This window comes from Geotrypetes seraphini, chromosome 6, assembly GCF_902459505.1.
Source record: "Geotrypetes seraphini chromosome 6, aGeoSer1.1, whole genome shotgun sequence".
Taxonomy (NCBI): domain Eukaryota; kingdom Metazoa; phylum Chordata; class Amphibia; order Gymnophiona; family Dermophiidae; genus Geotrypetes; species Geotrypetes seraphini.
The window spans coordinates 99,157,609-99,184,118 of NC_047089.1; the positions used below are offsets into that span (position 1 = coordinate 99,157,609).

The 26,510-nt window shown below is 44.9% G+C and overlaps 1 protein-coding gene across 6 annotated transcripts in view; it reads right to left on the bottom strand.

Moving 5' to 3' along the window:
- RBM26 (RNA binding motif protein 26) overlaps positions 1–26,510 on the bottom strand; it is a 946,655-nt gene that overhangs the window by 140,634 nt on the left and 779,511 nt on the right. For all 6 annotated transcript variants that reach the window (XM_033948169.1, XM_033948166.1, XM_033948165.1 and 3 more), the window contains one exon: positions 7,450–8,550. In XM_033948169.1, the coding sequence (XP_033804060.1) occupies positions 8,461–8,550 (90 nt within the window). In that variant the 3' untranslated portion in view covers positions 7,450–8,460. The remainder of the gene's footprint in view (positions 1–7,449; positions 8,551–26,510) is intronic.

Genomic DNA, 26,510 nt, shown 5'->3' on the forward strand with positions numbered 1-26,510 from the left:
AGCTTAAAGTGATACTACACTTTTCACTGTCCGTACCGGGGCTCCATGGATGATATCACCTACATGTCAGAATATGCTACTTGCTTGTCTAAGAATAAACCATATTTTCTAATAGCAGCCAGACATTTATTAGAGACAATACGGTATGTAACCCACTTTGGCCGTAACATAGAAAGGCAGTATATCACATACCGCTTTATAACAATAATAAATCCACAACCTTTCACCACTTTAAATTTTTGTATTGAAGGGATTATGTTGAAGTTTGAACAAGTATGGTTTTGAAGATTATGGAATTTATTTTGAAATTATAAATGTATTATTGTGGAGGTTTTAACAAAAATCTATGATAGACAAAAGCTACAGCTATATACATTAAGGACTCTTTAGCAATTTCAACTGAGATTTTTTTCTATCTTTTACTTTAAAATGCACAAGCACCAAAAGAAAGCCCTTTAGATCCTAGACACGGGTTCTCAGTTACTATCTTATATGAACAGAAACTATCTGAAAATCAAAACAGCTGCTCATCTCCTCCAACTCCAAAAGATTTGGTGTTCTGGTAGTCAAGGAGATCCTATTTGTTTGTCTGGCTCCCTAAAATCCATTTGTTATAAACAGTCTGGTATTCCTAACCTGTGGTCAAGCCTCATCAAATCAGAGCCAAGGTTGCTACCAAAGAACTCTAAGCCTGCTTCATCAGATGAAGTACCTTCATCAGAACCGCACATTCAATTAAGCCATACTGACTAACCTGTCTTTCTGATATGAGCAACTCAAATTATCAGCTGTTGAAAAGACTTCTTCTGGACAATGAACAAATAATCTATAAAATGGAGTGGCCCCAAGTTTGGGAGTCACCTGCCTGTGTTCCAGATTATATCCTGCTTGTTAACAGCAAACAATATTGCAATTTCTATAGACAGTATGATTAATTTGGCACACAACCTTGTCCACCTCATCAAAATTGTCAATACTCTCATTTGTTGAGACCGTGGAGTAACAGTGACATTGGTAGGCTTAATGTGAATGTTTGTAAAATGCTATAAAGGCTTCTTCTTTAGATTCGCCATGTTGTATGTGTTCTAATTGTAAATTGCTTAGAACCTTTATAGGAACCTTTATAGGCACAGAGCAATCCACAAATTTCAGATTAGATTATTATGGTGTATATATTTTACAAGTTTTATAGCCCGTTACATTAACGGGTGCTAGAATATATATGTGTGTGTGTGTGTGGTTTTATTTCTTTTTCTCTCTTTAGCCGGGTGCTAGAATAGATGTGTGTGTTAGAGAATGACACGGTGACAAAATTCATCACCGTTCCCGTCCCCGCGGATAACCGTGGGAAACCATCTTCATGTCATTCTTTAAGGAAAGAGGGAAGAATCAGAGTATGAATGGCCACAACCACTGACCCACAAGCTTTGCTTTGAAGAATGCTGGTGTAGAAGGACTGAGGTTGAAATAAACATTAGAAAATGACAAGGGATTATTTCCTGCGGTTATCCGCGGGGGACGGGAACGGTGATGAATTTTGTCACCGTGTCATTCTCTAGTGTGTGTCTTTCTTTCTTTCTCTTTCTCCTTGGCCGCTTTCTGTCTCTCTCTTTACTCGGCTGTCCACCATCACCCCTTGCCTGTTCCACCTGTCCAGCAGTAGGCCTTCTCCCTTCCTTTTACCTCCCCCTGTCCAGCAGCACTCCTTACTTTCTCCCCCTGACCCTCTTACCTGCTCCCCCTGTCCTTCTTCCCTGCTCCCCCTGTCCAGCAGCAATTCTTCCCTGCTCCTCTGTTCCTCTTCCCTGCTCCCCCTGTCCAGCAGCACTCCTTACTTTATCCCCCTGACCCTCTTACCTGCTCCCCCTGTCCAGCAGCACTCCTTACTTTCTCCCCCTGTCCTTCTTCCCTGCTCCCCCTGTCCAGCAACAATTCTTCCCTGCTCCCCAGTCCCTCTTACCTGCTCCCTCTGTCCAGCATGCGGCTCCTCTTCTTTAAAACAGCCTACCGGCTGTAAGGAACCTCGCAGGCCGCTCTGAGGCACGGTGACTTTTCGTGTGCAGCACTCTCCACACACTGCTTCGGGGCCGTGTACTGCCCTGATTTACTCTGGCACGTCCCTGATGACATCATCAGAGACGCGGCAGAGCAAATCAGGGCAGTAGAAGGGCCCGAAGCAGCGTGTGGAGAGTGCTGCACACGCTGCTTGAATCGCTTCCCTTCCCGCCCCTTGAGGTGCGCCACAGCTCCTCTCGATCCCCGCCAGCGTCGGAAGCCTTCTCCAACGCTGGTGCGGCTCGTGAGAGGAGCCGACAGGAGAGCAGGATGTCCAGCGCTGGGGTCCAGTGTTTCCGCTGTGGAGGCGATCGTTGGCTGGCTGCGGTCTCGCACTTGCGACACGTATATGGTGACTTAGTATGCGCGCATGCGCATTAAGCTGGCACAGCGCGACAGAACAGGGATCAGGGAACACGCTTTGCAAGTGCGCATGCGCGGGCTACCATTTTATTATTATAGATAATCCACCTAGGTTTAGGTGAGCTATAAATATGTAACATAAATACAGTAAATGTCAAGATCTAGAACTACTGGACAGGGCTGAGGAGAATGCTATATGCAGGAAGGGCTACTAAACTAAACTAAACCTTAGGTTTGTATACCGCATCTTCTCCACGGTCGTAGAGCTCGGCACGGTTTACAGGACTAAGATAAAATGGAACTCCAAAGGATAGTTGTGGGTTGAGAGTAACAGAGAAAAAGGGGGGGTTTGGGTAACAGACAGGGGGGAGGTGTTACATTTTTGAGAAAAGCCAAGTTTTCAGATGTTTTCGGAAAAGTTGTAAGGAGCTCGAATTTCGGAGAGGGGATGTAAGGTTGTTCCAGAGCTCGGTGATTCTAAAGGGGAGGGATGTTCCTAGTTTTCCAGCATGGGATATACCTTTTGTCGAAGGGAAGGACAGTTTTAATTTTTGGGAGGATCTGGTGGAATTAGGATTAAAGGAATTCCAAGATAGTGGAATAACGGGAGGAATAATGCCATGAAGGATCTTGAAAGTTAGGCAGGCACATTTGAAGTGGACCCTGGAGATTATTGGAAGCCAGTGAAGCTTGGACAGAAGTGGTGAGACATGATCAAATTTACTTTTTGCGAAAATAAGCTTAGCCGCAGCATTCTGAATCCACTGGAGTCTGAGGAGGCTTTTCTTAGTTAGGCTTAAGTAAATAGAGCTGCAATAGTCTAATCTGGAGAGGATGATGGATTGTACAAGGACGGCAAAGTGTTTTTGATGGAAACAGGATCTCACTTTCCTCAGCATATGAAGGCTAAAGAAGCATTTTTTTTACCAGGTAGTGGAGGTAGTCATTGAAGGATAGTGAGGAATCCACGATGATGCCCAGAACTTTGCTTGAGAACTCAAGCTGTAGTGAGGGGTCGGAGGACAGTGGAATGGAGGTGGGTAAATGGTCTAATATTGGATCGAGCCAAAGTAGTTTTGTTTTGGACTTGTTTAATTTCATTTGAACAGTGAGGGCCCAGGTTTGGAGGTTCGAAATACATGAGGATATGTTCTCAGAGAGGTTAGTGAGGTTAGAGTCGGTCTCGAGGAGGACAAGGATGTCATCAGCATAAGTGTAAAGTGTTTCAAGGGGGGATAGGTGGAGGAGTTTTAGAGAGGACATATAGATATTGAAAAGAATAGGAGATAGAGGTGAACCTTGTGGGACTCCACATGTCGGTTTCCAAGGGGAGGATGAGGTGCCGTTCATGTAAACGGTGTAAGAATGGGAACGTAAGAATTTTAAGAACCAGTCTAGAACTGTGGAGTTGATGCCTATCTTGGAGAGTTGGAAAACTAGAATATCGTGATGGACAACGTCAAAAGCCGCAGAAAGGTCAAATTGTAGAAGAACAGCAAACTTATTACGAGAATGAAGTTGTTGAACCTTAGAGATTAGTGAGGCCAATAGGGATTCGGTGCTGAAATTGGGTCTGAATCCATATTGGTAAGGAAGGAGAATAGAGAATCTTTCTAAATAGGATGAGAGTTGGGAAGATTTGATAGACTCTAGCATCTTGGTTAGGAGAGGGATATTTGCTATTGGACGATAGCTGGAAGGAGTGGAGGGGTCAAGATCAGATTTTTTCAGTAGTGGGGTCAAAGCAATGTGTCCCATTTCAGAAGAGAATAGGCCCGAAAAAGAGCAGAGTTTATAAGTTTGGTGAGAGATGTGATGGCCTGTGTGGGAATTTTCTCAAATATGTAGGAGGGGAATGGATCCAAGGTACAGTTGCAAGTTTTTAATTTGAGGCAGAGTTTAGAGACCTGCGATTCGGATACGAGCTCAAAGGCAGTCCAAGATCTGTCAGCTGGGATGGGGTTGGAGATAGGTAGTGTAGGGATGGAATCGGTGGGTGCCAGGGCTACACATGCAAAAGACAGACCCAGATTCACTAAAGATAGCGATTCAATCGCTGTTGGCCGATTCCTGGCCGATTTTGAAACAGCGATTGATTCACTATCTTTTTTGCATGCAGATGATTTACACGGAGGTGCAAATCATTTGCATGCAAACTCCCAACTCAATCGCACAGTGAGCGATTGAGTCGGAGAAAGGCCCTGACAGTAGTAATAGGAGAAGCAGCCTCCTGTCACTGCTGTCAGGGCTTGCTTCTGCCAGGGGTTTTTTTTCCCATTTTTTTTTTTTTAAATGGAAGAGATATTTTGCATGTATTACATACACAAAATATCTTGCCCCTCCCAAACAAAAGACTCCACTCTTGCCCAACCCCTCAAAAATGACAGGAGGGATGCCCAATCCATCTTGCCATCAGGACCCCCCCCCCCCAACTTACCCGACACTGTCCTTCCCACCCGTGCGACTATGGCAGGAGGAATGCCAACTCCCTACTGCCATCAGGAATTCCCCCCCCCGAACTTACCTGACGCTGCCACCCCCCTGCACGAATATATAGCAGGAGGGATGCCAACTCCCTCCTGCCATTGGAACCCCCCGCCATCGACCCGTGCCTACTCCCCTCTCTTTAAAAGTCTACATCTCAAGTGATGGGAGTAGGAACTGCAAAGTCCTTCTGCTCCTCCGCCCATCGTGATGCGAGCCTTAGGCCCTGCCCCGGTGCATCATGTGATGCACAGGGAAGGGCCTAAGGTCCTGATGGGCTCAGGAGCCTTGGACTCCTCCCTTGGGAGGGACCTGAGGCACTTGAGCCAATCAGAGTCTTAGGCCCCTCCTTGTATATCAAATGATGCACTAGGGCGGGACCTAAGGCCCGCATTCGCTTCGCGGTGGGCGAAGGAACAAGGGGACTTTACGGTTCCTCCTGCTCCCGTCGCTGGAGATGTAGAGGTATGGGGGAGGTGGTGGGTACGGGTCGATGGTGGTGGTGGGGGTTTCGACAGCACGAGGGAGTTGGCATCCCTCCTGTCATATTCGTGCAGGAGGGGGGGCAGCGTCGGGTAAGTTCGGGAGGAGGCATCCCGATGGCAAGAGGAAGTTAGCATCCCTCCTGCCATATTTGCGTGGCCGAGGAAGGCAGCGTTAGGTGGACCAGCTGGTGGCGGGAGGGAGTGGGCATCCCTCCTGCCACTTCTGGGTCACTGGGGGGGCGCATTTGTCAGGGGGGTGGGGTGGTGTTTTTGACAGTTCTGCTTGCCTTTTATTAATTTTGTTTTAAATGGGGCACATATTTTGCGTGTATAACACACGTAAAATATCTGTGCCATGGAAAAAAATGAATAAAAGACAGGCAGACCTGTCAAAAAACTGGCAGACCTGTCAGTAACACAGTTACCGTAGTAAATAGGGCTATAGGAAATTATTTAATTTATTTTTCATTGTTTAAAATTCATCACAAAGGTACTTTTTGAAGTTTATTTCATCTTTTATAATCAAATTCACCATTCTGTATCTATATCATTTATACAGAAATCTTTAGTTAATCATAAAAACCCTCAGCAAATAAACTAGGAGGAAGGTATATTATACAATGTAAACAAGATTTCAGTTCATAGGACCTCCCATAACATACGTTGTCCCAGGTCGTATTCTGTTCAGTTTCAAATAATCATTTATACCAAAACCTCCTTCCCTTCCCTTAATTAGTTGACTACTGTCTTTATTTGATTTTTGTTATATTACATTATAAAATTTTGTTTCTATAATAATAAATTGATGGAGCTCCTTCCCAATTGATGAGTCTAATGTAATGTCATCAGTTCATTACTATAGTATTTATCAGTCGATTATATATCTATATGTCAAGTAAAAAAATCTTGAATGTATATCAGCAACACTTATCTTTTGACAGCAAACTGCTGATCCAACATTGGTTTATTAGATCGTAACACCGTTACCGATAGGTCTGCAGCAGTCGGGTTTTAAGATAGTAAAACCCGATTCAAAACAGCCAAGCAATTATTAGTGAATCAGTCGCTTGGCTATTTTGCATGGGGTTATACTGATTTGCATGGGTTGCACTGGGTTGGATCGGATGGATAGGAGATTGATCGGGCAGCAGTTTGGTGAATCGGGTCGGTACAGGATCGGAAGGTTTAGTGAATCTAGTCCATAGTTCTGAGCTCTGGAACAGTTGTTTCAGATAGGTGCTAAATGATTACACCACCCACTTGTGCGCCTGATAAATCCAGCCCTCTATGGATAAACAACTTTGCCTTCCCTCCAACCTCAAGAAAACAAATTTCACTGTAATGTGTCCTCAGAATATGCCTTCTCTTGACCATATAAATTTCTGAATTTTAATAGTGCAGTTGGGGTTAGATTTCATTTTCTATATAAATGAGTTTATTAACTTAATGGATAGAACATGCCATTTAAAAGAAAATCTCTCTCAATTTTGTTTATTTTGGGATACTAGAGAAGCCCCATGACTGGACCTGGAATGAGATCCTTGAGCTAGTTATGAGTCTGTAGGGACATCGTACTTTTTCTTGTAAATTCTACTCTTATATCCAAGCTCTCTCTGGTTATGCTTCTTTGCCCCTCAAATTGTGGAGTACTGGGCATCTTATTGCTATTCTTTTTTCTTTAGGGAGTTTGTGATTAATACTTATTTATATTGTTTCCCTTTTTCTCTAGAACAGTGGTTCTTAAATCTGTCCTGGGAGTCTCCCAGCCAGCTGGGTTTTCAAGATATCCCTAATGAATATGCATGAGGTATATAACAGAGAAAACCCAACTTGCTGGGGGTCCTCTAGGACAGGTTTAATAACTACTGCTCTAGAAAGATTTTCTTTGCTGAATTATAATAAAAAAACAAACTTGACAGTAGCATACATGCTTAGCAATGGTTTAACATAGGTTTTTCCAAAAACTTCTCTTGTATGATTACTGAAAAATGTAGTTGCCTAAAAATAACAGCAAACTTGATTTTTTTTTTTTTTTTACAATAGAAAAGAAGATTATACTTACCATGGTTTGAGATATTGCACAATAAATTCACCCATATAACAGGAAAGGTCTTCAATGCCCATTTTCCTCTATAGAGCCAATGTACAAGAAGATAAAAGAACTTCTTTATAAAAGATTTAGTAATTTCAACTAACAAATATAGGTATATTATATACAAAGAAATTAAAAACATTTACTAATACTAAAAAATATTCTCTACATAAGATTTTATAATAGTATAAAACAATCATTAATGTTTCAAGATATTTACGTAAGGACAGTGATACAGCTCTTTTTGTGAACATGAGAGATGGTCATCTGGAATGGTCCTTGCATTTTTTTCTTTTTCTTTTTTTTTCTTTTCTTTTGTTTTCTTTATAAAGAAACTTTTTTTGTTACTGGGATTTTCATTTTTTTTTCTGACCATTCCATTTCTTTATTTTTTTTTTTAACATCTTAAAGTCATGAGGACTTATATGCAATTCAGTTTTACATTGTATCATTAAAATCTATATGTAAAATACATACACAAATCGAATGAAAGGCTAATACATAGTAAAGCCTAAGCATAATGCTATGCATTATAATATATATTTACAGAACTTTGTTTTGGAAATTGCTTAGGACTATATTATCTATGTATGTCTGGAAACATTCAGAAATATTGCAAATGCAAACTCTTATTCCAAATTATGGAATAAAACAAAATTCCAGTCTTTGTTAGAATAATTCTGGTCACTTGCATGTGATCGGTTCATTAAATTATACAGGGAGATAAAGACTTATTTTAACAGCAAGAAGTATGTAATAAAATCATTGCAAATGTGTCTATCATGATGCCTTTAGCAATCATTTACTCAAAATGTGGCACGAGAAGACTTTCCACAGTCTTCATTCCATTCTGAACTCCAATCTTCAATCAGATTTCTTCCACACAGTCTTAATATAATATATGCAAAAGTACATTAGGCAATGCTAATGCAAGATTGGTGGAGTTCTAGCATTTGGAGATCTTTGATCATTGAAAAGAAGTCATCTTCTCCAAGAGCGTGATTCATTTTCCTCTTCTTCTTCATCATCATCTTGCAGCAATGAATCATCCACCAGGGATTCCTCCTGTAACTAATATAAAAATATTTTTTTTATTATTTCTATATAAATCAGAGAAATGATACAGAAAGCAAATATACAAGTCACTTTATAGAACTGTAACAGATTCAGGGGTTTCCCTCAAAATGGGTTCAATTATATCATTGGGAGCTAGAAGTGAACATGTCCCAGAGTGCTCCAAGTTCTACAGCTCTCTGGGAGCCTGATGTAATTCTGCTGTCAGATGGGCAGCACTCAGCCAAGATGAGGGATAAATAGCATAGCAGATGTTAATGAGAGAGATGCTTGAGAGAGATAGGAAGCGTCCCTAGCTATAAGCTGATAGAAACCTTGGGAAGTACTAACTGTCAAGGAGTGGTGATCCAGGAAGAGAGTTCCCATTAAGAGAGAGACTGTCCAGAGGAGATGGTTACTGGTTAGATTATTGGTGACTTGGCTAAGGTAAGCCAAACCCCAGAGATGAATAATACTGACAGTATTTTGGATAAGAAAGCATTTATGTTGTAGTTCCTGAACCTATGAGGAAACAAGCTCAGAACATGAAAATAATAAAAAGTTTGTTTATATGTAGCTGTGTCTGAGTGCTGATCGCTCCTGGCAATCCAAGCCACCCTGCTAAATCAGATCAGCCTGCTACATATGGTGTTTGTACCTGGTTCCTACTGTGGACTTCTTGCTGTGGAGGAGAGTTGCAATCATGGCTGAAGAATAGCCACTGTTAACTAAGGCCATGCATTCAATAGCCAGGCCGTAAGACCAAAGAGGTCTAGATCCTGCAGCGCAATCGTGCCCTGCCTGAGGAGACAAGGATGACATGGAAGCTGAAGCCCCTGTTCTCACTGTAGCTGAACCATGTCAAAATACCACACATGCTGGACGCGACAAGGACCACCGTGTGAGTCACTATCCTTCTCAATATACACCTGATAATGGGCCACGGAAGGAAGACATACAGTAGACCTTCCCTTGGCCAAGGTTAAACCATAGTGTCCAGGCCTTCATTGCTGATCTTGACTGATGAGTCCAATCCACTTTCTTGTTGGCTGCCGATGCCATGAGATAAAATGTGGGGAAATCCCAAAGTTCCATTATGCAGTCGAATGCCCTTTGGGACAGGGACCACTCCCCAGGGGTCGAGTCCGATGACAGATAATCTGCCTGGACATTGTCCACTCCAGCCGTGTGCACTGCTGACAGCACCATAAAGTGCGTCTCTGCCCACCAGAAGAGAAGCTGGGACTCCATGCTCAGGGAGGCAACTCCTGGAACCGCCCCTGGTGATTGACATAATGGATACTGCTGTGGGCTCCAGCTTGAGATCATAGCATCCTGCAGCGGGCACAAATGGGCTCTGGCCCAATGAACCAAATCAATCATTACCACCATGGTCCCCCAGAACCTGGAAATACTGCCAGGCCGTCAGAATCGGGGAGGCCAGGAGGTCCCTGACAATCTGTCGGCCTTTCTCCTGACAAGATACAGGCCAGAACACCTGTGAACCCATGTGAAAGTGAACCCCCAAGTATTCCAGATCTTGCATCGGCTCGAGGTGACTCTTCCTGAAGTTGATCACCTAGCCAAGGCGCTGAAGCACCCGAATGACTTGGTGAACTGCCTGAAGCCCCTAGGACTCCGATAGGGCTCTAATCAACCAGTTGTCCGGATATGGGTGGACCAAAACTCCCAGGGTGCGCAAATGGGCTGCCACCACCCACATCACCTTGGTGAAGGTTCTGAGCATTATCACTAACTTGAAGGGTAGCACAGAAAAATGGTAATGCTGTTGTAGAACATGGAACCGCATGTACTTCATGTGGTCCGGAAATATGGGAATATGAAAATATGCCTCCATCAGAACCAAGGAGGCCAGGAATTCCCCAAGAGCCAAGGCAATCACCGAATGCACAGTCTCCATTCAGAAGCAAGGCACTCTCAGAGCTGCATTGACTGCCTTGAGATCTAGGATCGGACTCCAATCGTCTGAGCCTCTCTTTAGAACAATGAAGTATATCAAGTATCTGCCAGAGGCCAGGTCTTGCTCCAGACTGGGCTCTATGGCTGCAATGTCCTGCAATCTGCCGACCATAGCCTCCAGTCAAGCCACTTTCTCTGGCCTTCCAGTGGGGGAATCCAGAAAATAATCCGCCAAGGGACAATGAAATTCTAGCCAGTAGCCATCCTGGAGGACCTCCAGGACCCAATAGTATGAGGTGATGGTCTGCCATTCCTCCAGGAAAGTCAAGAGCTGCCCCCCCCCCAATCCAAGTGAGAGTGGGCACAGGCCTGGCATCAGAATTGCTTTTTTGCATGCGTTGCCGGATGGCTCCACATGGATGGCTGGCGCCGAGAACCTCCGAACCATAGTCTGGTAGACTGGAACACTGGCCAGAGGAGACTTTCCCCCCTCCCCCGAGTACTGACGGGAATGCCTGAAGGCACGAAAAGAAGGCTGCCCTGAATCCCTCGAGGTTTGAGGCCTGTTGACAGGCAAAGACATGGACTTGTGGTTCTGCACACAAAGCCTAGTTCTAGAGATCTGCAAGGGCCACTACATATCCCGCAGTAGTTGTTCCCGCATGTGTAAGCAGAGGCATTGTCAGGGTACCGGGGTCAACCACAGGCATGGCCGGTGTATTGACCGGACCACCGGGGGGGGGGGAGAGGGGGGGCGGCAAAGAGAGAAGGCCTATGCCCTGGGAAGGAAAGGGTCTCCCACAGCTGGAGAGGATGCTTGCAGAAGGGTGCATTAATTTCTTAGCCAAATAAGCCTGGTACATTATATTAATAAATTCAGGGGAAAACCCCAAATCTTTTGCAGACCCTTTTCAGAAGTGAGATTTTTCTGCCAAATCGTACTTGCCAATCGTGCTGCCAAATCGTGCACTCCATGGGGGCCCCCATCACCATTTTTTCAGGCATATGAGCAGAAACAGGGTAAGACTCCAGCAGAAGTCGAGGGTACCTGGGCCAATCAAATTTTACCTCCCTCCTGCGCTGTAGCACACATGGAACATGGCTGTGCGCCTGACAGCCATCCACCACAAATGGGAAATGAATCCAACGAATCCTGCCCTGGGGAGTCCATCTGAGTGGTTTCTTGCAAAAACGAAACTTGCAGAGGCTAAAAATAACTTTTAAATCAGACCAGAAAAACCCAGGATGGCCACCACTGGTGCTATTTTTAACATAAAATCACCTGGCAAAAGCACAGGAACCCTCCAAAACAGCAATTATGTGATTTTAGGAGTGGAGAGGGCTAGGGCACACTGAGAAACCACCCAAAATCCTTTTTTTACACTCCCCACCCAATCGCTGATTCAAGCTTATAGCCTGTTATTCTGGAAATGCTGCCACAGAAGCTGAATCTGCTTACAGAGAAATCCTCTGCCTTAAGAAGCAGGCAAGCTGGACTGCAACCTTCTGACTGCCCCTCCGGCCCTACATCCATGGCCAGGAACCTCTGCCATACTTGGACATGCTGCACGCACACCTGGTGGAGGAACACAGTCTGGCCCTGATCTCTAAGGACAAACCTGGGGTGAGCAAGCTCCCAAGGGAACAATCCATGAGTCCTGATCTGAATTTCAGGCTGCCAGAGTGTGCACTGCCAGACAGCCAACTCTCTGGAAGCAAACTTTTCAAAAAGTCTGTGATCTCCTGCAGCCAAATGGCCAATCAGGGACTTCCTTTAGAGAGTGCCCTCTTGTTCTCCCTACCTTGGAGAGGGTGAACAATCTGTCTTTATCTGCTAAGTCTATTCCCTTCAGTATTTTGAATGTTTCGATCATGTCCCCTCTCAGTCTCCTCTTTTCAAGGGCGAAGAGGCACAGTTTCTCCAATCTAATCTAATCTAATCTAAACCTTAGGTTTGTATACCGCATCATCTCTACATTCGTAAAGCTCGACACGGTTAACAAGAGTTAGGGTAGAAAGGAATTCCAGTGGAGGGAAGAGGCAAAATGAAGAGAAAATTTAGAGGACTAGAATAACCAGAGAGGGAGGAGGAGTTACATTTTTGAGAATAACCAGATTTTCAGATGTTTACGAAAGAATTGGAGGGAGCTCAGATTCCTAAGAGGGGAGGTAAGGTTGTTCCAGAGCTGAGTGATTCTGAAAGGGAGGGAAGAACCTAGTTTTCCTACAAGTGAAACACCTTTTAGAGAGGGAAAGGAAAGTTTCAGTTTTTGGGTGGATCTGGCAGAATTGGGGTTAGAGGAGTTCCAAGAAAGAGGAATGAAGGGAGGGAGGATACCGTGTAGGATCTTGAAAGTGAGGCAGGCACATTTGAAGTGGACTCTGGAGATAATCGGAAGCCAGTGGAGCTTGGATAAAAGCGGTGAGACGTGGTCGAATTTGCTTTTTGCGAAGATAAGCTTAGCAGCGGTATTCTGAATCCGCTGGAGTCTTTGAAGGTTTTTCTTTGTTAGGCTAAGGTAGATAGAGTTGCAGTAGTCCAGTCTGGAAAGGATGGTGGATTGGACAAGGACGGCAAAGTGTTTTTGATGGAAACAGGATCTCACTTTTCTCAGCATGTGAAGGCTGAAGAAACATTTTTTTATTAGGGAGTTGAGGTGGTCGTTGAAGGAAAGTGTAGAGTCAATGATGACTCCCAGAACTTTACTAGAATATTCAAGATGCAGAGTGGGGCCAGAGGACAGTGGGATGGAGGTGGGCAGTTGGTCCAATTTTGGGCCGAGCCAGAGAAGTTTTGTTTTAGATTCGTTCAGTTTCATCTGCACAGTGTGGGCCCAGGATTGAAGGTTCAAAATACATGAGGATATGTTCGCCGAGAGGTTGATGAGGTTCTGGTCGGTCTCGAGGAGGACAAAGATGTCATCTGCGTAAGTGTAGAGTGTTTCAAGGGGGGAGAGATGGAGGAGTTTAAGGGAGGACATATAAATGTTGAAGAGGATAGGAGAGAGAGGTGAGCCTTGCGGGACTCCACAGATCGGGTTCCAGGGGGAGGAAGAAGTGCCCTTCATGTTGACTATGTAGGAGCGGGAGCGTAAGAACTTCGAGAACCATTCAAGGACTGTGGAGGTTATGCCTATCTCGGTGAGTTGGTAAATTAGAATATCATGATGGACGACATCAAAAGCTGCAGAGAGGTCGAATTGAAGAAGGATGGCGAATTTGTTGCGAGAATGGAGATATTGAACTTTTAAGATTAAGGAGGTCAGAAGGGATTCGGTGCTGAAATTGTGACGGAAGCCGTATTGGTAGGGTTGAAGAATGGTGAATTTCTCAAGGTAGGAAGATAGTTGAGTGGATATGGTGGACTCTAGCATCTTGGTAAGAAGGGGAATGTTAGCTATTGGACGGTAGCTGGATGGTGTAGAGGGGTCAAGCTCAGGTTTTTTCAGTAGTGGGGTTAGGGAAATATGGCCCATTTCTGGGGAGAAGAGACCCGAATGGAGGGCGAAGTTTATGAGAATGGTAAGAGATGAGATGGCCTGAGGGGGAGTGTTCTCGTAGAGGTAGGAGGGGAAAGGATCCAAGGTACAGTTGCAGGATTTCAATTTGAGGCAGAGATTATAGACCAGGGATTCGGAAACAAGTTCGAAGGAAGACCAGGATCTGTCTGCTGGGATAGGATAGGAGTCTGTTGGGATACGGTTGGGGTCAAATGGAATCAGAGATTTGTAGGAGATTGCAGGTGGGAAGGAGCGCCTCAAGGTGGAGACCTTATTGTTGAAGAACTTTGCTAGAGAATCAGCTGAGGGGGAGGAAGGAAGTATGGAGTCATTTTTGGAGGTTAAGGAACGCCAGATGTTAAATAATGTGCTACTCTGACTGTTGGATTTGGAGATTTTGTCACCGTAGAAGTTTTTCCTTGCTTTTTTTAGAACAGTATTATAGATTTTAATGTTGACCCTCCAGGAGAGTCTGTCTGTAGGGGATTTAGATTTTTTCCATTTTCGTTCCAGAGCACGGCATTTCTGTTTCAGTTCTCTGTGGTATGGGAGGTACCAAGGGGCCTTACGGGAGTAGGAAATGGTTTTAGTGGAGAGAGGGGCGAGGGAATGGAAGGTGGACTCGGAGAGGGCGACCAAGTTTTGCCAGTTAGATTCTGGTTCTGCAGGTTTAGAGATGGGGGAAAATTTGTCGAGAAAATTGATCCAGAACAGATTGCTCACTGTACGGCAACTCCTCCAGCCCCTTAAGCATTTTAGTTGCTCTTCTCTGGACCCTTTCGAGTAGAACCATGTCCTTCTTCATGTATGGTGACCAGTGCTGGATGCAGTACTCCAGGTGAGGGCGCAACATGGCCCAGTACAGTGGCATGATAACCTTCTCCGATCTGTTCATGATCCCCTTCTTTATCATTCCTAGCATTTTGTTCGCCCTTTTCGCCGCTGCAAGGGAGGCAACCAGTTATTATAGGTGACTTAAACTATCCGGGGATAGACTGGAACCTAGTCACCTCCAGCTGCGCTAGGGAGACCAAGTTCCTGGATGCTGCAGGTGATTGCTTCCTGGAACAATTTGTCAAGGAACATATGAGAGGAAATGCAATTCTGAACTTAATTCTAAATGGACTGCGAGGACTAGCACAAGGTGTAGAAGTAGAAGGGACGCTGGGAAATAGTGAACACAACATGATCCGCTTTGACCTGGCCACAGGGGCGAAACTTCGGTCCAGTATTTTTTTTGTTTAAAATACTGTGTTTTAGGTGGTATAGAGCCTGTATTTCCGACTTACTAGTTTTTAGCCATTGTGTCTGCAGATTAGGTGGCGAAGGGAGGGGCTCTGATTTACTTCTAAGGTTAACTGCATTATCTTTGGGACAGTGCTGTGAACAAGGCTGCCCTGTGAACTTCAATAAGCTAAGATGCTCTGCATTTCATATTCTGCTCTTTTCACTGGTTTTCAACATTATATCTGCTTAATTTCTCTTCTCCTCCCTGTTTCTTACTTAAAAAAAGACAACAAAAAAGCACAAAAAAATGATCCCTTCTCTTTCCTCTGTTAAATCTTATTTCCTCTTCCTCTTCATAGGAATAAGGGTAAGACTTTATTAACTTTAATTAAATCCTGGTGCCTGTGGCAAAGGGTGACTAAAGTAAGGAAAATTCTGTTATAAATCTTGTGTTTTACGGTAGCCACTGATTTGTTATAGAACCTGTATTTTTGTTTAAAATACTGTGTTTTAGGTGGTATAGAGCCTGTATTTCTGACTTACTAGTTTTTAGCCATTGTGTCTGCTGATTAGGTGGAGAAGGGAGGGGCTCTGATTTACTTCTAAGGTTAACTGCATTATCTTTGGGACAGTGCTGTGAACAAGGCTACCCTGTGAACCTCAATAAGCTAAGTTGCTCTGCATTTCATATTCTGCTCTTTTCACTGGTTTTCAGCATTATATCTGCTTAATTTCTCTTCTCCTTCCTGTTTCTTACTTAAAAAAAACCAAAAAAACACGCAAAAAAATAAACCCTTGTCTTTCCTTTGTTAAATGGTATTTCCTCTTTCCCTTTCCCTTCATAGGAATAAGGGGTAAGACTTATAGCCCCCCAAATCCCAGGGAACCCTTTTCATATATAGAGACCCAAATAATCAGGACTACTCAAATCAAGTCACTTCACAACCAATCAAGATGACCTTTATTCTTTGCAATCACTGTGGTGCTTTAATTCCAAGACATACTATTTGGAGGCTTAAGGCTTGCCCCATCTGTCTTCAACTTGCTAGTATTAAGAAGGATCTCTGCAAACTTAAACAGGAATTGAATAAAATTAAAGCAGCTTTCATCACTCCATAAAATCATACCAACTTACCACCTCTACCTCAAAGAATAAACAGCCCAGGAATAAATGGGTCACAGTACGCTCAGGAAGACTGCGAAATGTAACACAGAAACATCCACCTTCACAAATATTACCTCTACAGAATTCCTTCGCTCCACTAGTGCACTGCGATACTCAAGAAAACAAAAGGGAGGTGGGACTGGAACCAATGAAGATAACTCAAGAGAACAAGCATATCCTAAGTACAAATAAAAAAGCCAAAAATAGAAAACTATTACTGTTGGGGGAATCCATTATCAGAGGCATTAACCTTGGAACACAAGGCGAGGAGACCAAAATAGTGAAATGTCTTCCAGGATCCTCAGCTACCAAGAGTTCCAGGCAAATACTGAATATAATTAAGGAAGAAACTAAGGATTTTAATAATGATATTGTTATCCATCTGGGAACAAATGACCTGGCCAACAACTCCACATTTGCAGAACAGAAAGCATTTCGGTAGCATGGTGAAGGAGTGAAACATTTTGTAAAGACTTTAGATTTTTCTGAAAAACTGCCTGCATATGGAAAGGGAGAGCAAAGAGTGAAAAACACAGAGGACATTAATAAATGGCTCAAAGCCTGGTGTCATCAAGAAGGCTTCAGGTACATAGGAGGATGGGGAAACACATGGAAGGACAAGAAGCTATATTGCACTGATGGGCTACATAATACTACAGCAGGAAAAAGAAACCTTGCAGAGAAATTTAGACAATATTTTTCTAGGTATTTAAACTAGAAGGTGGGGGTGGTGTATGTACGAAGGACAATTATAGAGACAACCCCCGGCAAAAGAAAAGATGTGATAGTAGTAAAGACTGCAACATAAGCAATATCAGCAACTCATTTCTTCGTATTGCAACGGAAAGTGAAACGAAACAAAAATCCATACGAAAAAGGAGATTATCGCTGAAAAATAGCTGGAAAGCAATGACCACAAATGCTCGCAGTCTAAGCAACAAAGCTCATGATCTGCAAGCCCTGATGTTAGAGGCAGATCTAGATATTGTCGCTATCACAGAGACATGGTTCAGTGAATCACATGGATGGGATGCAAACATACCGGGATATAATCTTTTTACGAAGGACAGAGATGGTCAAAAAGGTGGTGGAGTAGCTCTCTATGTAAAGATCAATATCCAAGCGACCAAAATGCAAGGGACCTGGGGAGAGGAAGAAGCGATATGAATTCCTCTGAAAAGAGAAGATGGAACTTCTATCTACATGGGTGTAGTCTACAGACCTCTGACTCAATCGCAGCAAATTGATAAGGATCTGATGGTGGATATGCAAAGGTTTGGAAGGAAAGAGGAGGTTCTGCTGTTGGGAGATTTCAACCTGACGGATGCGGACTGGAATGCTCCATCTGAGGAATCGGAAAGAAGTAGGGAGATTGTGGATGCCTTTCAAGAGGCTCTGCTCAGACAAATGGTGATGGAACCCATAAGGGAAAAAGCAATATTGGATCTGGTCCTCATAAATGGAGAGAGTATCTCTAATGTTCGAGTGGGTGCTCACCTGGGAAGTAGCGATCATCAAACGGTTTGGTTTGATATAACGACTAAAATGGAGAGCGGCCGCACGATACTTAAAGTCCTAGATTTCAAATGTACGGACTTTAATGCAATGGGAGAGTACCTGAAGAAAGAGCTGTTAGGATGGGAGGACATAAGAGAAGTGGAAAGACAGTGGCCTATGCTGAAAGGAGCGATAAAAATGGCTACGGACCTTTATGTGAAGAAAATCAATAAAAACAAGAGAAAAAGGAAGCCGATATGGTTCTCCAACCTAGTGGCTGAGAAAATAAAGGCAAAAGAGTTGGCGTTCGTGAAATATAAAAAACCCAGGAAGAGGAGAGCAGAAAGGACTACAGGGTGAAACTGAAAGAAGCCAAGAGAGAGATACTTCTGGCGAAAGCACAGGCGGAAGAACAAATGGCTAAAAATGTAAAAAAGGGAAACAAAATTTTTTTCAGATATATTAGTGAAAGGAGGAAGATGAAAAATGGAATTGCTAGGCTAAAAGATGCTGGGAACCAATATGTGGAAAGTGATGAGGAGAAAGCAAATGTGCAAAACAAATACTTTTGTTCTGTGTTCACAGAAGAAAATCCTGGAGAAGGACCGAGATTGTCTAGCAAAGTTACATGAGAAAATGGATTAGAACCTGCGCCGTTCACGGAGGAGGGTGTTTATGAGCAACTTGAAAAACTGAAGGTGGACAAAGCGATGGGACCAGACGGGATCCATCCCAGGATACTAAGGGAGCTCAGAGAGATTCTGGCGAATCCTATTAAAGACTTGTTCAACAAATCTCAGGAGAAGGGAGTGATTCCTGGGGATTGGAGGAGAGCGGATGTGGTCCCTATTCATAAAAGTGGTCACAGGGATGAAGCAGGAAACTACAGGCCGGTGAGCCTCACTTCAATTGTTAGTAAAATAATGGAAGTTTTGCTGAAATAAAGGATAGTGTACTTCCTTGAATCTAAAGGGTTACAGGATCCGAGGCAACATGGCTTTACAAAAGGTAAATCGTGCCAAACGAACCTGATTGAATTTTTTGATTGGGTGACCAGAGAGCTGGATTGAGGACATATGCTAGATGTAATTTACTTGGATTTCAGCAAAGCCTTTGATACAGTTCCTCATAGGAGGCTGTTGAACAAACTTGAAGGGCTGAAGTTAGGACCCAAAGTGGTGAACTGGGTCAGAAACTGGCTGTCAGACAGATGCCAGAGGGTGGTGGTTAATGTAAGTCGCTCAAAGGAAGGAAAGGTGAGTAGTGGAGGCCCTCAGGGTTCGGTGCTGGGGCCAATCCTGTTCAATATGTTTGTGAGTGACATTGCTGAAGGGTTAAAAGGAAAAGTGTGCCTTTTTGCAGATGATACCAAGATTTGTAACAGAGTAGACACCGAAGAGGGAGTGGAAAATAAGAAAAAGGATCTGCAAAAGTTAGAGGAATGGTCTATTGCCTGGCAACTAAAATTCAATGCAAAGAAATGCAGAGTAATGCATTTGGGGATTAATAATAGGAAGGAACCGTATATGCTGGGAGGAGAGAAGCTGATATGCATGGATGGGGAGAAGGACCTTGGGGTGATAGTGTCCGAAGATCTAAAGGCGAAAGTGTGACAAGGCAGTGGCTGCTGCCAGAAGCATGCTGGGCTGTATAAAGAGAGGCGTAGTCAGTAGAAGGTGTTGATGCCCCTGTACAGGTCATTGGTAAGGCCCCACTTGGAGTATTGTGTTCAGTTTTGGAGACCGTATCTGGCGAAGGACGTAAGAAGACTTGAGGCGGTCCAGAGGAGGGCGACGAAAATGATAGGAGGCTTGCGCCAGAAGACGTATGAGGAGAGACTGGAAGCCCTGAATATGTATACCCTAGAGGAAAGGAGAGACAGGGGAGATATGATTCAGACGTTCAAATACTTGAAGGGTATTAACGTAGAACAAAATCTTTTCCAGAGAAAGGAAAATGGTAAAACCAGAGGACATAATGTGAGGTTGAGGAGTGGTAGATTCAGGGGCAATGTTAGGAAATTCTACTTTACGGAGAGGGTAGTGGATGCCTGGAATGCGCTCCCGAGAGAGGTGGTGGAGAGTAAAACTGTGACTGAGTTCAAAGAAGCGTGGGATGAACACAGAGGATTTAGAATCAGAAAATAATATTAAATATTGAACTAAGGCCAGTACTGGGCAGACTTGCACGGTCTGTGTCTGTATATGGCCGTTTGGTGGAGGATGGGCTGGGGAGGGCTTCAATGGCTGGGAGGGTGTAGATGGGCTGGAGTAGGTCTTAACAGAGATTTCGGCAGTTGGAACCCAAGTACAGTACAGGGTAAAGCTTTGGATTCTTGCCCAGAAATAGCTAAGAAGAAAAAATTAAAAAATTAAATTTGAATCAGGTTGGGCAGACTAGATGGACCATTCGGGGTTTTATCTGCCGTCATCTACTATGTTACTATGTTACTATGAATGACAGCCACACCACTAAACTTCCGAAAAGGGAAGTAGTTCATGGTGGGGAAGAAGATTAAGAAGAGGATAAGCACTGTAAAAACGCTAGAGTAAGCTTGGTCCCTTTTTAAGGACACAGTCACCGAGGCGCAAAATCTATATATACCGCGTATCAACAAGGGATCCAAGAGGAAAAAGAACAAGGAACCGGCGTGGCTCACTATAGAGGTGAAGGAAGCGATCAGAGACAAGAAAACTTCATTTAAGGAATGGAAAAGGTGAAGAACAGACGAAAACTGGAATAAGCAAAAACAGCATCAACGCAGGTTCCATAAGGCGGTAAAAGGAGCCAAAAGAGACTACGAGGAAAAAATAGCTAATGAGGAGAAAGACTTCAAGCCGTTCTTTCGATATATTAAGGGGAAATGACCCGCGAAGAAAGCGGTGGGACCACTGGATGACCATGGAATAAAGGCAGTGCTAAAAGGAGGACAAAGCAATCACCGACAAACTGAACACATTTTTTACGTCTGTATTTATCGAAGAGGATATACACAGCATACCGGAACCCATCAGGCTATATGCTGGAAACGAAGACGGGAAACTGACAAGGTTGGCGGTCAGTCCAGAAGAGGTATGCAGGCAGATCGATAGGCTTAAGAGCTATACACTTCTCCCTTGTTATTCGCGGGGGATAGGGGCAGAGTCGGACCGCGAATGGTGAAAAACCACGAATATCCGGCTCTGACCCACCCACACCTACCTTCCGCCTTCTCCTGGCATCCCGGCCTTACCTGGTGGTCTAGCTGATTTTTGGGGCAGGAGCGATTTTCCTACGCTCCTGCCCCGTGCAGATAGCCATTGAGAAATGTCTGTGAGGAGTTCCTGTAGACTCTCGAGATCGTTCCTGCCCCGAAAACCAGCTAGACCACCAGGTAAGGCCAGGATGCCAGGGGGAAGACAAAATTATGGAGGGTTTCCCTCCTCCTCACCCCCCCAAAAAAAATTGCGATTATGTGAAGTCGTGAGTAGGGAAACCACGAATGTGGAGGGGGAAATGTAAATCACAGGGATCGGATGGCATCCATCCGAGGGTCATCAACTGAAAGGGACTATAGCTGAACTACTTCAACTAATAGCCAATCTGTCAATCAAATCAGGAAAGATTCCGGAAGACTGAAAGGTGGCAAATGTTACGCTGATCTTCAAAAAAGGTTCAAGGAGGATCCGGGAAACTACAGACCTTGGTACCAGGAAAGATGGTAGAGGCGCTGATAAAGGACCGAATCATTGATCACCTTGACGGACATGGTCTGATGAGGACCAGCCAGCACAGTTTCAGCAAAGGCAGATCTTGTTTGACGAACTTGCTGCACTTCTTCAAGGGAGTAAACAGGCAGATAGACAAGGGCGACTTGGTCGATATTGTATAGGAAACAGAGTGGGGGTAAATGGGCAATACTCAGACTGGAAGAGCGTCACCTGTGGGGTGCCGCAGGGCTCGGTGCTTGGACCCGTGTTCTTCAACATCTTTATAAATGATCTGGACATTGGTATGATGAGTGACGTGATTAAATTTGCAGATGACACAAAGTTATTCAGAGTAGTGAAGACACAGGGGGATTGCAAAGATCTGCAACATGACATAATCAAGCTGGAGAAATGGACATCGACATGGCAAATGAGGTTCAAAGTGGATAAGTGTAAAGTTATGCATGTTGGTAACAAAAATCTAATACACGAATACAGGATGTCCGGGGAGGTAATTGGAGAGACCTCCCAAGAAAGAGATTTGGGAGTTCTGATCGACAAGCCGATGAAGCCGTCCGTGTAATGTGTGGCGACGGCGAAAAGGGCGAACAGAATGCTAGGAATGATTAAGAAGGGGATCACGAACAGATCAGAGAAGGTTATCATGCCACTGTACCAGGCCATGGTACGCCCTCACCTGGAGTACTGTGTCCAGCACTGGTTGCCATACATAAAGAAGGACACGGTACTTCTCGAAAGGGTCCAAAGAAGAGCGACTAAAATGGCTAAGGTGCTAGAGGAGTTGCCGCACAGTGAAAGATTATAGAAACTGGGCCTTTTCTCCCTCGAACAGAGGAGATTGAGAGGGGATATGATTGAAACATTCAAGGTACTGAAGGGAATAGACTTAGTAGATAAGGACAGGTTGTTCACCCTCTCCAAGGTAGGGAGAACGAGAAGGCAATCTCTAAAATTGAAAGGGGATAGATTCCATACGAACGTAAGGAAGTTCTTCTTCACCCAGAGAATGGTAGAAAACTGGAACGGTCTTCTGGAATCTGTCATAGGGAAAAACACCCTCCAGGGATTCTAGACAAAGTTAGACAAGTTCCTGCTGAACCAGAACATATGCAGGTTGGGCTAGTCTCAGTTAGTGTGCTGGTCTTTGACCAGAGAACCGCCACGTGAGCGGATTGCTGGGCACAATGGACCACTGGTCAGACCCAGCAGCGGCAATTCTTATGTTCTTATGTACATAATGACTATCACGTTATTCATCTCATTAAAATAACTGGCTCATACAAAAGTATGTTACCTCTCTTCCAGTAGAAATTGCTTGACCCTCTGGAAGGAAAAATTGCTCATCAAGATAGTAATACCAAGAACATAAGAATAACCTTACTGGGTCAGACGAATGTTCTATCTAGCCCTCACGACAGTCAATCCAGGTCACTAGTAACTGGCAAAAACCCAAATAGTAGGAACATTCCATACTACCGATCCAGGGTAAGCAGTGGCTTCTCCCATGTCTATCTCATTAACAGACTATAGACTTTTCCTACAGGAAATTGGCCAAACCTTTCTTAAAACCAGCTACGTTAACCACTCTTACCACAACTTCTGGCAATGTATTCCAACGTCTGTCTATTTTCTGAGTGAGAAAATATTTCCTCCTATTGGTTTTAAAAGAATTTCCCTGTAATTTCATCAAGTGTCCCCATGTCTTTGTAATTTTTGACAGAGTAAAAAATAAATTCACTTGTACCCATTCTACAACACTCAGAATTTTGCAGACTTCAATCATATCTCCCCTCAGCCGTCTTTTTTCCAAGCCCTAACCTTTTTAGTTCCACTTTATCTTTTTTGAACTAAGGCGACCAGAACTGAATGCAATATTCCAGGTGATGTCACACCATGGATCAATACAGAGGAATAACTTTCTTAGTCTTGTTAACTAAACAATGGTATTTCTGGATTTTCTACTTAGGCTCCCTTTTAGAGAGTTGCGCGGTGACAGAAATCCCACCCGTCCCCGCCAAAGTCCCACCTGTCCCCACCCGTCCCCGCGAGGAATCCCTCCGTCCCCACCCGTCCCCGCGAGGAATCCCCTCCGTCCCCGCCCATCCTCGCGAGGAATCCCCTACGTTCCTGCCCGTCCCTATAAACTACAGAAATAGTTATTTCATTTAATTATGCTACTGAATTAAAAGCTCTCGTAGAAACCCATTTAAAAATAAGCAAAAAGACTTTATTAATTTGGAAATATTAATTGGGAAGAATACATATTTTGTAAATGGGTTTCTACCAGAGCCTCTAATGTTTATAAATTTTTATCAACACAACTAATATACTACTTTAACCTGAAGCAAAAAAAAAAAAAAAATAAGAATTTTTTTCCTACCTTTGTTGCCTGGTTTCTGCTTTCCTCATGTTCCCATTCAATTCCTTCCATCCACTGTCTCTCTTCTCTCTGCGTCTTCCATTTGCTCTGTTACTATGCCTCTTCCTTTCTTCCCCCTCCCAAATTGGTCTGGCACCCATCTTCTTCCCTCCGCTCCACCCATAGTCTGGCATCTCTGTCTTCTTCCCTGCCAGCGTCTTCTCCCCACTCTCTCTTCCCCATTTCCTTTCAGCGTCCTTCTCCCCCCCATCTTCCCCATGTCCTGTCAGCATCCTTCTCCCCCCTCTGCCTTCCACATGTGCTTTCAGTGTCCTTCTCCCCATCTTCCCGATGTCCTTTCAGCGTCCTTCTCCCCCCCGTCTTCCCCATGTCCTTTCAGCGTCCTTCTCTCCCCTCTGTCTTCCCCATGTCCTTTCAGCGTCATTCTCCCGTCTTCCCCGTCCTTTCAGCGTCCTTCTCCCACCCCCGTCTTCCCCATGTGCTTTCAGCATCCTTCTCCACCCCTTTGTCTTCCCCATGTGCTTTCAGCGTCCTTCTCCCCCCTCTGTCTTCAGCATCTTTCTCACCCCCTCCCGTCTTCTCCATGTCCTTTCAACATCCTTCTCCATCCCTTTGTCTTCCCCAGTGCTTTCAGTGGCCTTCTCCCCCCTCAGTTTTACCCATTTCCCTTAAGCGTCTTTTCTTCTCCACTCCACTTTTCCTCCCTTTCTCCCTCCCTGCCCCTTACCTTTGTGGCGCTTCCCCACCGGACTGACAACAGAACAAGCACGGTTGGACAAACCTCCCTGCCCTGGGCCGCGAATCTAAATTACCTTCTTACAGCAGCTGGAGTATTGAAGCTGCTGTAAGAAGGTAATGTAGATTCATGGCTACAGGGCAGAGAGGTTTGTCGGCCGGGCCTGTTGTCGGTCGGTCGGGGAAAGCGCCACAAAGGTAAGGGGACCTGACCGGCTGTGCACACTCCCCCCCATGGCTGCAACCGGGGCGGACCGCCCCCTCCTTTTGGTACGCCATTGCCTTCTCCCTACCTGCCCTGCCGCACTCAGCCGATCAGAAGTCTTCCCAATGTCAGCGCTGACGTCGGAGAAAGGGAGGGCTTTGCTTAAGCCCTCCCTCCGACGTCAACGCTGACATCAGGAAGACTTCCGTTCGGCTGTGTGCTGCGGCAGGGCAGGTAAGGAGAAGGAGACTAGCCTCGCGGCTCGAGTGCCATCCAACCCCGCAGGATCCCCGCGACCTTAGGGGGCGTCCCCACGGGATCCCCTTGACCCAAAGGGGGAACCCGCTGGATCCCCGTGGGTCCCGCGGGATTCCCGTCGTCCCCGTTCCCATGCAGCTCTCTACTCCCTTTTACAAAGGTGATCATTGTGATGGGCTGTAGTAATTGTTCCAAAGCCCAGAGGGATTCAATTGGCATAAGGGCATTTGCTGCACCATTGTAAAAAGCACAGTTACTTACCGTAACAGGTGTTATCCAGGGACAGCAGGCATATATTCTCACATGTGGGTGACGTCATCTACGGAGCCCCAGCGCGGACAGCTTTTCAAGCAAACTTGATTGAAGTTTCAAGTTTGCTACACTGCACCACGCATGTGCATGCCTTCTTGTCCACTAGAGGGCGCATCCCCACCTCGTGGTCCTCAGTTCCATAACCAGCAAAGAAGCCATCCCCGGGGAGGAGGGCGGGTTGTGAGAATATATGCCTGCTGTCCCTGGATAACACCTGTTACGGTAAGTAACTGTGCTTTATCCCAGGACAAGCAGGCATGATATTCTCACATGTGGGTGACCTCCAAGCCAACCAAAAAGGGCAGGTGGGAGGATGGCAATTTAGGAAAACAGGTTACGTAACACCGACTGGCCAAACCGGCCGTCGCTTCTGGACAAAGTGTCCAGACAGTAGTGGGAGGTGAACGTATGAACCGAAGACCAAGTGACAGCTTTACATATGTCCTCCACAGGAGTAGACCGGAGGAAAGCAACAGAAGCTGCCATAGCCCGGACCTTATGCCCCGTGACTCGACCATGAAGCGTGAGACCAGCCTGAGCGTAGCAAAAAGAAATACAAGCAGCCAACCAGTTGGACAAGGTGCGCTTGGAAACAGGATGTCCCAACCGATTAGGATCAAAGGACAAAAACAATTGAGGAACCTTCCGATGAGACTTGGTACGTTGGAGATAAAAGGCCAACGCCCTCTTACAGTCAAGCGTGTGAAGCGCCGCCTCACCAGGATGAGAGTGGGGCTTCGGGAAGAACACCGGAAGAACAATGGACTGATTGAGGTGGAAATCAGACACAACCTTAGGTAAAAATTTCGGATGGGTGCGAAGAACCACCTTGTCATGATGAAACACAGTAAAAGGTGGATCCGCAACCAAAGCCTGCAGCTCACTAATCCGACGAGCGGACGTGAGCGCAAGCAAAAAGACCACCTTCCAAGTGAGAAACTTAAGAAGAGATTTGTCGATAGGCTCAAAAGGAGGCTTCATCAGTTGAGCTAAGACCACATTAAGATCCCAAACTACAGGAGGAGGTTTCAGAGGAGGGTGAACATTCACGAGACCCCTCATGAAACGA